This window comes from Phyllobates terribilis, unplaced genomic scaffold (assembly GCF_046119375.1).
Source record: "Phyllobates terribilis strain yellow unplaced genomic scaffold, ASM4611937v1 Scaffold_11__3_contigs__length_659146591, whole genome shotgun sequence".
Lineage (NCBI taxonomy): Eukaryota > Metazoa > Chordata > Amphibia > Anura > Dendrobatidae > Phyllobates > Phyllobates terribilis.
In genome coordinates this window covers 102,520,627-102,533,977 of record NW_027362771.1, presented here as the reverse complement: position 1 = coordinate 102,533,977, position 13,351 = coordinate 102,520,627, and the positions used below count along the sequence as shown (strand labels likewise).

The 13,351-nt window shown below is 42.6% G+C and overlaps 1 protein-coding gene across 2 annotated transcripts in view; it reads left to right on the top strand.

The window, feature by feature from the left end:
• The first annotated feature begins 6,056 nt into the window (after positions 1-6,056).
• The window catches only part of TSPAN17 (tetraspanin 17), a 58,984-nt gene continuing 51,689 nt past the window's right edge, over positions 6,057-13,351 (top strand). For both annotated transcript variants that reach the window (XM_073651372.1, XM_073651374.1), the window contains exon 1: positions 6,057-6,399. In XM_073651372.1, coding sequence (XP_073507473.1) covers positions 6,313-6,399 — 87 coding nt within the window. In that variant the 5' untranslated portion in view covers positions 6,057-6,312. The remainder of the gene's footprint in view (positions 6,400-13,351) is intronic.

Below are 13,351 nucleotides of genomic sequence, written 5' to 3'. Positions count from 1 at the left end.
TATAGGAAAATATGCTGGTTGGCTGATAACCTTCTAGAAAGGCGAAAATATCTAATCTTCACATATTGCTCAAAACCAAACCACACCCAACACCAGAAAAGTGAATTTGTGATGACAAGCTGTAAACAGATGATCGTTCCAAGGTTCTCAAGTGGGGGGGTGGGCTTTGTTTTCTTTTCTGCAAATACTTCCATCCATTCTAAAATATAGTAACAGTGTTCCCACGAGCTGAATACAAATGTGTGGGAGATCCACTGAAAACCCATAGCATGAATTTTACCAGTGCTGCAGATGTGAAATCCAAAGGCTGTCAACTTTATGCTGCAGATTCTACTCAATGCAATGGATAAAATGTACAGCAAACTTACACCTTTTTCAAGTATTCTGGCCATAACAATATACACTACTTTACTTTAAAGGCAGCACCATAAAGAAAGAGAAATGAATCCGCGATTGAACAAGTGCAATGCCACTACATTCTACTGGTGAGAAGTGCTCCATAGTGGTGATCTGTGGGCCGAGGGCTGCCTCCTCCCTCTTTTCTGTAACTTGTCATCCTGCTATTCACCAGACAACACCTCCCATTTTTAGGCTTTTCTAAATCTGCTCCTCTAAATGTTAGTAATATGTTAAGGTAATTTTGTAGAATTCTCTAGGCAGACCTGTCCCTCTTAATGGACCTTGAAGGCTTATGCACATGCTTCAAATGTATGCAATAGGTGCTGAGACTTCTGCAGCAGATTTGGGAATACATGCTAATGGACATGGCTCACCAGAGAACCAGAGAGAATGAATGGACTGGTGGTCAAGCATGGGGACTGCTACTCCTGTCTAAAGGATGACAGGTGACCCCAACCCCCCTTCTGCCAATCAGTAGGGGATCCAACCGCTTGGATATTCACCAATCTAGAAGTATCACTTGGCCTGTGGCTAGGTGATACCTTCTGTTCGCTAGACAACTTCTCTAATGTATGGTAATACATTGGAGAATTTCATTTAAGGCAGGTTTCACACTTGCGCCATTTATGGTTTGAGTACAGTCCATGATACCTGGGCTGGCTACGAGTCTCGTGTCATGAACTCTATATCCTAATGGGCATGTTTGAGACAGGAGACCATCAGCCGGTAACATTGTGGTCTCTTCTCAAGTTGGTTTCACACTTCCACCATTAATTTGTTCAAGGCCTCCTGAAGAGCAAAATTGTCTGTGTCCTGAAAAGTGTTTGTTCCATCCAAAGACCTACAGTTGTGCATAAAAAAAAAAAAAAAGGTGTTTAAAACCAATGAGAGAAGCTCAAGCCTCATAATGGCATTTATTTCTATATTTCAAAACGGTCAGCACTCCCAGTGCCTTTCAATTCCAAAGGGAAACATGAACAAAAACAATTTTTCAATTGAAAACTAAGGAGAAAAAATATTGGCCTGCTAAAAAAAAAAAAAAAAAAAAAAAAAAAACACTGGAGAGACGCAAAATGGGGTCTTATCCAATGTTAAAAGGGTATGGAAAGTTTAAGGATTATGCTCACCTGATAGGCTTGTGATGGTAACAACTATTGACAGTATGTGAAGGCTGCAGGATCACAGATCGGATCTAATCAAATAAGATGATTCAGAGTCCACCCTGCCAAAGTACAATCAAAAACAAAGATGATATAAATGCAGTTTCTCGTGAGCGCGATGCAAGGTTTTCAAACCTTCTCATCGGGACAAAACCACAATAATAATTATTGTGGTTTGTCCTGATGAAGAGGTTTGAAAACCTTGAAACGCGTTGACTAAAACTGCATCCATATCTCATCCTTGACTTTGATTGTACTTTGGACCTTTTGGCAGTGTGGATTCTAAATCGCCTCATTCGATCAAATAAAAAAAAAAAACATAGCATTTACAAAGTTGAATATTTGCAGTATAAATTGATATTTCTTTCCACACTTAGCTTTTCTGTTAATCACTGAACTTTTATATATAGTCATATAACCTTTATTTCCAATAACTGCTTTACATCTGTGCAGCATCGAGTCACCTAACATCTGACACCAGCAAACAGATATTAATTTCCAAGCGGACTGGACTATATTCCATGGTTCTTTTGCATTCTTAGGTTTTGTATCAAAAACAATATAAATATATATAATTTTTTATTTTTTTTTGTCATTCCATAAATTCTCAACCGGATTGAGGTCTGGGGCTTGGGCTAGCCACTTAATAACATTAATATTGTTGGTCTGAAACCAGGATGTTGCCCGCTGGCTGGTGAGTTTGGGGTCATGGTCCTGCTGAAACACTCATTTCAAGGGCATTTCTTCAGCATAAGGCAACATGACATCTTCTAAAATTGATATATTCAAACTGGTCCATGGTGCCTGGTATGTGATAAATGGGCCCAACGCCGTAGTATGAGAAACATCCCCAAACCATTATGCTTACACCTCCGTTGTTTGCAGTCTTCAGTAAAATGTGGCTTGAATTCAGCGTTTGTGTCATCTCACAAACTGCAGCCTTTAGACCCAATAAGAACGATCTTGCTCTCATCTGTCCACAAAATATTGTACCACTTCTGTTTAGGCCAGTCAAACTGTAACCTTTTTAACATGATTTTTTTTCAGCAACTATACCCTTACGAGGTTTTCTTACAGATAGTTTGGCTTCCTGTAGCCATTGTCCGGTAGCAGGACTCATAGGTAACTGAAGATCCTCTTCGATCTATCCGTAGCTGATCATAGGATGCTTCTTTGCCATCCTATGATCGATGAGGATGGTAGTATTTATTTTCCTACCATGTGTTTTGGGTTTTGTTTGTCATTTTAAAGCATTGGAAATCTTTTTAGCTGGACAGGCAGTTATATTCTGCACTATTTTATGTTTCCCCTCTCAAATCAAGTTCTTGATCATAGTTCTTTCTCCTTCAGTACAATGTCTGGAACAACCCATTTTACTTACTGAGCAAGGGATAAAACCAGCAGGCAAACATTTGCTGCCCATTCCTTTAAATAAGGGTCATAATTAACACCTGTTTCTTCACAAAATGAAGGACCTCACTAATCAAACTCTGCACTGCTATTAATTAGAACATCAAATGAGTCAATTACACACAATTAGCAGCCTGCAAGTCATGACTGTGGATTATGTTGATTGCCCATTACTCGCCTACACCTATTTATCAATTTTCTCCCATGTTGTATGATCTTTTCTGCCAAAAAAATAATTAAACATATTAATGTTAGACTGCTATTATTTTGCAAACAACTGTATAAGGCAGGGGTTCTCCACATGTGGGCCATGGGACCATGATGTGTGGCTCGCTGCTGTATGTCAGGTTAGTGTATTACGCTGCGTGCCCACTATGCATTTTTCAAGCGTATTTTGATGCGAAATCCGTGTCCCATGATCCCCAATGAAAACCTGCAGGTTCTGTGCCCATGCTGCGGAATCTGCAGCATGTCCATTATTTGTGTGTTTCCATATGCGGATTTGAGGTCACAATGCATTTGAAAAAAGCAAGTCAAATCGGCATGTAAAAAAACGCGTTTAAAATCCGCAAGCGTTTTTACTGCCAAGAACATGCAGAAACGTTGCGGAAATTTTCTGCATCGAGGGCACATAGCTGTTTGCTAGACCTGGTGCTAAGGCTATGGAGAGAAGATCTCCAGATGATGACTTTAGGAGTAGTCCTACACAGAAGAGGTAGTCCTGAATCCACATATACTGGCCTTTGGGGGTTTAGCGATGTAGCAGAGGTATAGTAACTTGAAGATAGTATGATACTGCCAGTCGGAGGAGGTATTTGAAGCTGTATATGCAATGTGAAAATGCCGAATCGAGGTGAGGTGGGAACTTCTATTTCTAAGCTTACCAAGCGTGTGATTGCTGTAGGAAAGCGTTGCCTGTTATACTGGTAATGGGGCCTCTGGGTGTCACTATTTTGACAGAGGTGGGGATGTGGCTTGTGACCCTTTCTGAGCTGAATATGGCTCTCCAGGTAAGATTGGTTGGAGACTATTGATATAATACCCTACTGCAAAAGGTGGGTTCTTTTCTGGTGGACTTGGCACCTATTCACGTATCATGTTCTACATTTTCTCTCTATAGCATCACTTGATTAAAATAGAAGTTAACGTTGACTTTACAATTTCAATATGTAATTGCATAGCTTTTACTGGGGTTGTTCAGAACAAGGCTGATTTGCTGGGCCAGGCCCTATTAATTTGCAGACTGGAAGTGATCTACTGCTTTGGTCCTGGCTGTGATTATGGTCTATGTTCTAAAAAGAAGCCATAACACAGTGATGGAGGCATCACATGACTAGGACTGCCATTGGTTTCTCCAAAATATACCAGCCAAAGTTATAAAGGCGTGTAATGGAGTGTGGCTGAGTGTGAGGTTTATTCTTCGCTCTGTGAAATTTTTATTGCCAGGGCCTCTTAATCACTTTGCATACTGGGTTCCCACATGTTCTACCCAAAAACATTGCCCAAGATCAGGGTGGTTTAGTATTGACTGAGGCCAAAAAAGGGGTTTAGATCAAATGGCCGCTGTAAAATGCAGTGTGAAACTAACTTTAGGTGGCTGTATTTCTTAGATTGTATACGAACCATGCAATCTGGCTGCCTGCATTTACCCTGATTCAGAGGGGTGCGGGGCGGCTGCAGTGCCGTCTCTGCGGCATGCCTGTTACGATCCCCCTGCTGATACCAATCCCACACTTGTCCTGGCCTGACATTCATAGGGCTGGACAGCCTAGAAAAATAGTGCTCCCCTTTAAGGAGGACCTGTTGCCAGGTCAAAAGTGTCCCCTTTATTCCCACTGTTTGGCCACGGCCCCACTATCAGTATTTGTGTTTTTTTTTTTTTTTTTTATATTTACTGCTAAGTTTTATGGTCATTACCGAGGGGGCGGTGCCTACACTATTATCTGGGGGGTGTTGTTAGGCATTGTGAACTATGCCCCACAGTGAAGACCATAAAAATTAGCAATAAGGAAAAAGACCGATATCTCTGGAACAGTATGGTGGATTTATAATAAAAAAAAAACAAAAATATTCAGGGGTGAAGACGGAATAAAATAAGAGCAAACATTGGCCACTTTTGACCTGGTAACAGGTCCTATGTAAAGGTTTTAAATCTGTCATTAAAGGCCTTGTTCACACAGTCAGTGTTTTACCTCAGTATTTGTAAACCAAAACCAGGAGTGGAACAATCAGAGGAAAAGTCTAATAGAAACACGTCACCACTTCTGTATTTATCACCCACTCCTGGTCCTGGTCTTGACTTACACATACTGAGGTAAAAAACTGTGTGAACGTGGCTTTATAAGGCTGTATAATAAGCAGATTGGTACCATATATATTGGCTTGTTCTTCTAAGGCTATGTACACATTTAGGTTTTTGGGGAATTTCTGGAGCAGAAGCTGAGTGAAATCTCCCCCTTCTCATCAGTAACTTGAGGTTTCTGCTCCCCCACACTCACATACACTTTGGCCTCATTCAGACATTGGTTTTCCACAGCGCATGAACCCATTATCATTTATAGGGCTGTTCACATGCGGAGCGTGGCTACAACCACCACAAGCTGCTGTGACCGCTTTTATCGGAGTCATGGCTCAGAATAAGCCATCCAGGTATAGGGGTCTGTGAGCCCACCATTGCCATCACTGTGCCCCCTTTAGCAGTGCAATGGGTAGGAAAAGCATTAACATTGTTTTTTATAATGAAAAAAATTATTGCTGGATAATTTTGAAGCCAAAAACGGACACCACCCAACCAACGATGGAAAAAGCAGCGTCTGTATGAAACCGTACTGGGACTTGCAGAAAACCGTGCACTGCTGAGGTCGGACACAACCCTATTCACACTGCTGCGCTAGTGCTGCAGAGACGGACATGGCCTCACCTGGCGGGCCCACATTGTACCTAGCCCAAAACTCGGGCAGGGAATCCTGAAAGCAGGACTGTGATTGGAGGATCACTCTGAGGCTCCGTGTACAGGTGCGCCGAGACCTACCGCGCTGTACTACCCCATCCATAGCACGAGGTGGCGCTGCTCGGCACAACAATGACAGCCCCGCCCCTGTGTGGGAGGAGCCGTGCGAGCACTGCATCCAGCAGGACGAGGCAGCAGGAGCAGACATGGCCATCCCGTGCCCGGGACTCCAGGAAGCGCTGTAACAATAGCCTGCTGCCCTGCGCTCCGTGCAGCCTCCCGATGCCAGCGCGAAGCCCTCGGCCGCCATTCTGCCCTCCCCGCAGCACTGCAAGCCTCCCCTGCATTCGTGACTAGCGCTCCCGTGTGTGATCCCGGTCGGTGCTACAAGCCATGTCTGGCAAACACCAGCATTTCAAGGGACCCGAAGTGAGCTGCTGCGTCAAGTATTTCTTGTTCGGCTTCAACATAGTGTTCTGGGTGAGTGTCCCGAGGCTTCCCGGAGCCGCCGCCTGAGGGAGAGCTGTATTGCAAGCGGCGCCGGCCTGACTGACTGACTGACTGACCGACTGACCGGCCGCTCTATCCATTGTCTGTCAGCGCCCGCCGGGGTAATGATCTGCCAGGAGCTCTATTATCCGGCTCTGTGGGGACGAGCCCGGCGGGGAAGGGGTTAACGCTCTGCCGTGTGGGCGGCAGTGTTTTCCTTCCCAGCCGTAAATCGATCCTGAGGGAGGAACAGTAGAGCTGTACCCCTGGTGACAGGACTCCATGTGTATGGTGGGAGCCGTGAGGGGGCCTGGGGTCAGGAGTCCCAATGTTATGGGGGTGGGTGCCCTGAGGTCAGGGGTACCAATGTTATGGGGGTGGTGTGTGCACAGGGGTGAGCAGACCCTGTCATCAACCAGACTAAAAAAGACCCACCTACTATATACAACATGTTATTTAGCCATTAGTAAAAAGAGGGGCTTCACAAAGCCCCCCTTTATACTAATGACTAAATAAAATGTATATAGTAGGCGGGCTTTTTTAGTCTACGGTTGATGTTAGTTTTGGGACTCTTGTTTATCCAATTTAGTTTACGTGAGGAGACCCTGTGTAGTGGGAGAAGTGAGTGCACAGGGCTCCTTGTGATATGGGGGTGGGTGAGGGGGGTCCCAATGTTATGGGGGTGGTGGATTCACAGGGTTCCCTGTGTTATGTGGTGCGTGCACTGTGGGGAGGGGTCCCTGTGTTACGAGGGTAAATGTCATTCCTTGTGTTACTGTGTCATCTGATCAGTTTGTGTGGCACTGTACATAAAGTGGCTGAAAAATCCATGGAGGAAAGACATCTGTAGTGATCTGGCCTCTTCTGGGTGAAATTCCTACATAAGTGAATGCTCTAAGAAGCATCTATGTGCAGAACAGAGTTAGACTGTTTTTAGGCTAATTGGCCATTGGCGGGAGCCACCTATCAACATACAGAGCAGAAAGTTTCATCTTGGGGGTACTAACTAAATGCACAGCTGGCTTCGAGGTGACAGACTAATCTTATGTGTGTGGCTGCAATATGTATTGTGTACCAAACAAGTCTGTAACACTTCAGGGTTTCTATGGGGCAAATCTGCTTAATAAAAAAAAAAAAAAAAAAAAAAAAGAAGTGCTCTGCCTGTGTGCATTTGACAGATTTAGATTTATTTGGATTGCATTGAATACAGGAGCCGTCTATGCTATGTGGCACTTACACATGATACCTTCTCTATTGCACCAAAGAAAAGACACCCCCCCCCCCCCCCTCGCCCTCCTTGTACATGTCCTAAGTGTAGTGTGAAGAGGGCCTCAGTGTACGCTGTGCCAGGCTACTCCTATCTCGTGTATGCTTTTATTACTAGAGAGAGCATCCTCAGCCATCTGACTGCAGGAAATGTCCAACACGGCCTCTGGAACCTCAGTCACTCCTAAAGTGAGCTAGGATACTACAATCTCCCTCGGGATTAATAGTGTTTTGTATATGCAGAACCTGTCACCTGTTTTTTCCCATCTAACCTACGGTCACCACCTTTCAGCCCTGTTTTACACCATTCTGGAATACTGTATTTAAGTCTCCAAGCTCCCCTGCAGAACAAAAAAAGATTTTTATTATACTCACCTACGAGGCTGTCAGGCTGCGCGTTGCTGGTCTTGGATCGCCTTCCTCCTCTGCTTCGTGTGGACGACGCGTCCTACGTCATCCACACAGTGTCCTCCATTGCGCTTCTGCGCAGGCATACTTCTCTCTGTCCTGCTAAGTGCAGAGCAAAGTACTGTAGTGCGCATGCGCAGAACAGTTATTTTCTTCACCCTCAGCAGTACGCCTGCTCAGGAGCGCGACGGATTACTGTGTGCATGACCTAGGATGCGTCATCCACACGAAGCAGAGGAGCACGGCGATCGCAAGAAGAGAGGATGCAACGGACCAAGACCAGCGACTCCCATCACACCGGACCACCCCATAGGTGTTTGGAGGGCGTCATGGAGACCTCCATCTATCTAATCACATTCGAGAATGCTGTAGCACAGTGCTGAAAGGGCTGTAATTTATATGGGGAAAAACCTGGTGATAGGTTCCCTTTAACGCCTTCACGACCTAAGACGTGTATATATAACGTCATCAGCTGTGTCCCTGCCTTTGATGCGGGCTGTTAACAAGTTAAATGCCTCTGTCAATGACCTAATCACTGACAGCAGCATTTAACATGTGCTGGCCAGAAGCACGTCACAAGTGTCGTCCATCGGCGCCCTTGTCACGTGATTGCGGGGCACCGATGGGTTGTCAAGACAGCCATGAGTCTGCAGAAGACCTCCATGCTTGTCACTGTGAACGATGGCCGGTGTTCATAGGAGATTGTGGATTTTACTAGAGCTACATATATCAGCAGAGATCATCAACCCTGCTCTGATGATCCCTGCTTCAAGTCTCCTAAGGGGACTGTTATATTTAAAAGTGAAAAAAAAAAAAGGAAAGTTTTAAAAATACAAAAAAAGTTTAAATTATCCCCTTTTGCCCCATTAATAATAAAACCATTAAAAAATACACATATATGGTTTCGCTGCCTTCAGAAACGCCCGATCTATCAAAATATAAAGTAAATTAATCCGATCGGCAAACGACGTAACGAGAAAAAAATAAAAATTCCAGAATTACGTTTCTTTTGGTCGCTGCAACATTGAATTAAAATACAATAACAGGCAATCAAAACATCGTATGTATCCCAAAATGGTTTCAAAAACATCAGCTCAAGCAGCAAAAACTAAGCCTTCACCCAGCCCCAGATCACGAAAAATGAGAATGTTACGGGTCTCGGAATATGGCAACAAATGCAAAAAAAATTTCATATAAATTTTGGATTTTTTTTTACCACTTAAATAATAAACTATACATGTTTGGTATCTGCGTACTCGTACTGACCTGGAGAATCTTACTGCCAGGTCAGTTTTTACTGCATACTGAACATGGTAAATAAAAAAAAAAAAAAAAATAATAATTGTGGAAATGCACTTTTTTTTTTGCAGTTTCACCACGCTTGAATTTTTTTCGCGGTTTTCCAGTAAAATCATGGTAAAATCAATGGTGTCATTCAAAAGTACAACTCGTCCTCATAAGGCCATATTGACGGAAAAATAAAAAAGTTATGGTTCTTGGACGAATGGGAGGAAAAAAATGTAAAATCGTCGGGGGTGATGGGGTTAATCAGAAGGGGATACCCATTTAATGGGTTCATCGCTGCCTCGGTTTGGTTCCCTGCCTCATCTGATAATGAGCTTTTGTGCTGATGTGCCTGTATGAAGAGTTTCGTTATATCTGCAGAGCTTTATTATCCCCAGGAAACCCCCTAGGTCCCTTGCAGACAGATGTTATGAGGCAGTGCGCACACACAGATGTTTTGCTGGCATGAGAATGGTTTTACAGGATGTATAATTTCCATCGAAGCCAGATAATATCCTGTGGCTTCTCCTTTTTGGACCTGTTCTGCTGACACTGCTTGCAGAAGAGAATCCGATCCTTTTGCCGTCTCTGTCCTTTCTACTCCACGGTCGGACACGTTTCTGCAGTTCATTCAGTGTTTCCCAGATGGGAGCTTTTTGGCTTTGCAACACTAACTTTCTAGGGGGCTACTGTCAGGGCTTGTTTGGTGTTTTTGTCTCCAACCTTTAGTTGCTGCAGAACTATCATTGTAAATTTGTGTGTGGTTTTTTTTTTTTTTTTTTTTTTTTTTTTTTTTTTTTTTTAAAACCTCTCATGCCTGTCCCTATGATCTTATGAGCTATTGGTCTACAAACACACTGAGAAATCGTGACACACATTTCCCCAGCACGAATACTGGCTGCTAATATTGCAGGTGACAGACTGGTTTAATATATTGTTTCTCTGAAAATAAGACTGGGTCTTGTATTTTTTGTTCTGAATGATGAGTTATGACTTATTTTCAGGGAATGTCTTATTTTTTTTCCATGAATAACAAATCCACATTTGTTCTTGAACGAAAGGCAACATTTATTCAAATAATCATGTCATCACACATAAACTGAACATAAACTTATACACACACTCCACATACAGTACATACCACCTGTCTACTCTTCAGGTCCTATAGACTCCTGCAGTTGAAGGACATTTGGTGACTATATGGTTACATGACTGATGTCATCGAAGGGCAGTTGCCCAGTTTTTCTCCCGCGTCCCCCCAACAACTGCACTGTCTGTAACTAGGGCATGTTTTTGGAGTAGGGCTTATATTTCAAGCATACTTTGAAAATCCTGTAAAATCATGCTAGGGCATATTTTTGGGGAAACACAGTAATGTATTAGGTATAATATAGGTCCGGTGAAGAGAAGTTATCCCTTGCTCACCAGATATATGATAATTTATAAATCTCTAGTGGTCCAACTACTGGAACCCCCATTGATTGATATAATGGGACATTGTTATCCCCTTTAGAATGGAACGAATGTGGATAGGTGATAACTTCTCTTCACTGGAGAACCCCTTACCGACATTTGATGTACAGTTATGTCATATTCCAGCTTCCTGGCTTTTATGTGGACTCAAGAACTGTACCCACATTTTTGCCAGCAGATGATGGCTGTATTATTCAGCCATCATCTGCCTCTACTCTGCTATAGTATTGCTGTACATTACACAAGCGATCAGACAATCATAAGTTCAAATCCCCTAAGGGGACTAGCAAATGAAGTGAAAACTTAAAAACAAAATAATTTTTGAAATGTTGCATAATTTTCATCTTTTGGTGGTTTTACACCAGTCTCTGCCAGCTGTGCGAAAGTGGGCAGAGCTTGGATGGAGCATGGCAAAGCCTTCCTGGCAAATTCATCACAATTTACATCAGAAATGTATTTCAGTCCAAGACTGGCGGAGGTGCACCCCAGTTGTAAGATGTGCCTAATACATTGTGGTGTGTGCCTCTTAATGAATTACCTTATCTCACGCCACCGATGCCTTCATTACGACTGGCATGCAAAATGCCAGCCTTAATTTTTTATAGTTATCCTGGACTGCAGGTGGTTTCTTATTTCTTTTTTTTCTACTGTGTAAGTTTTTTTTATGCACCTGTATTAGAGCAACTTTTGTGGCCTGTCACTAATAGTGATAACAGGTTGACCTGGTGAGGTCTCTGCTCCTGGTGAGTTGATGAGGATGTTTAGCTCCTTATTTTTGTTTCTGCAGAACACTGGTTAACGGATCTGAATGCAGAAGTTAATCTCTGTGAAGAATGAGGATTTAATTGTAATTCTCCATCCCCCTCCCCGTCCGTCACCTGCTTCCATGGTAATGTCACCCCTGTTACCAGTAAGAATGCCAGTCCCAGACCTGATTTCTTTGTGTTAGGAATGCTAGGTAGTAAAACCACTTTCCTATTTTGAATGTTTGGGTAGTGTTATCACATGCAGTGTATCAATTCAGGAATATCATAGTGAAATGAAGCCATTCTATGCATTCCACTATCACTAAACAGGGTTTTCTAAGTCTGCCGTTACTTATTTTTATCCAGGCGGTTTTTCTGCTCCTAATGAACGCAGAACTTTGATTGACTTGTTCTATCAGCGCCCTTTACCCAAGTTGAATTAAACTAAATGGAGAACAAACTATCATTAATATGATCATGCAGTCCCCATACAGTTTTCATACTGTTGGGAGAACTTCCTGTTAATGATTATTTTGGGTACCTCAGTCAGGCAACAAACTATTGTTCTATTCGTTTAATCCATGGAATGTTTAAATGGGTCAGTAATGGAGAACGCTCATTTGACCTGTTATCGGCCCGCGTGAAGGGTCCATTAAACTTATTTGATACATGTAACATTTTAGGAAAGTTTTTTTTATTTTTGTTTGGGTGTTTTGTAACTGCCTATTTTGAGAGTAAAAAATTATATAGCTGGATGCTTCCTTAAATTGTATATTTCAATATATACTACATAAAGTATGTTTTGGTTTGTGACGTTCTCTTGGTGTTTATTTTGTCAGTGGCATTTTTTTTAAAAACTAATCATGCTGTGTTTTTGATTTGTTAGTAAAATTAATGCTTTATATTTCCCAAAATGTATTTAAAAACCCTTAAGTTGTGTTATGCCCATTCAAATGTCTGTGAGTCACGTTCATCACAGACCATAATGGGTATGTGTTCTATTAGGCTGTTCATAGTTCCTTGTCTTTTTGCGCATTGGTGGCAAAATATCATGGAGACGTGTCTAATTTTAATCCGAGCCACAGAACAAAATTACTCACGAGTAGTGTTGAGCGATACCTTCCGATATCAGGAAATATCGTATCGGATTGGATCGGACCGATACCCAAAAAGTATCGGATATCGCCGATTCCGATACCGGAAACCAATGCAAGTCAATGGGACACAAATATCGGAATGAAAATAAACCCTTTCTTTCCTTGTAGGTTAATTCTACATGAAGTAAAACAACTAAGAATAATGTAGAATGTATTACATGAAAAGCCGGCAATTCATCAGCGGCATACACCGGTACCCGACAATTTAGAATAGAAAGAATAGAGCATCACACATAGATTAGATAGATAGAAACATGTCAGTCACATATATATGAAGTACAGTGACAGTGTTGCTTACTGTACTTGTCATTTAGTGTTAAAATAAAGGATTTATTTAAAAAAAAATTGGCGTGGGGTTCCCCTTAATTTTAGTCTCTAGCGGAGGTTAAGCAGACGGCTGGGGCAGATGTTTGAAGCCTGGGAAGGGGGTAATACCCACAGAGCTTCCCAGGCTACTAATATGAGCCCCCAGCTGAATACCTAGCCTTTACTAGCTATTAAAATGGGGGACCCCCTCAAAAAAATGACGTGGGGTCCCCCCCTAATTTAATAGCTAGCAAAGGCTAGGCAGACAGCTGGGGGCTGACATTAATAGCCCAGGAAGGGTGC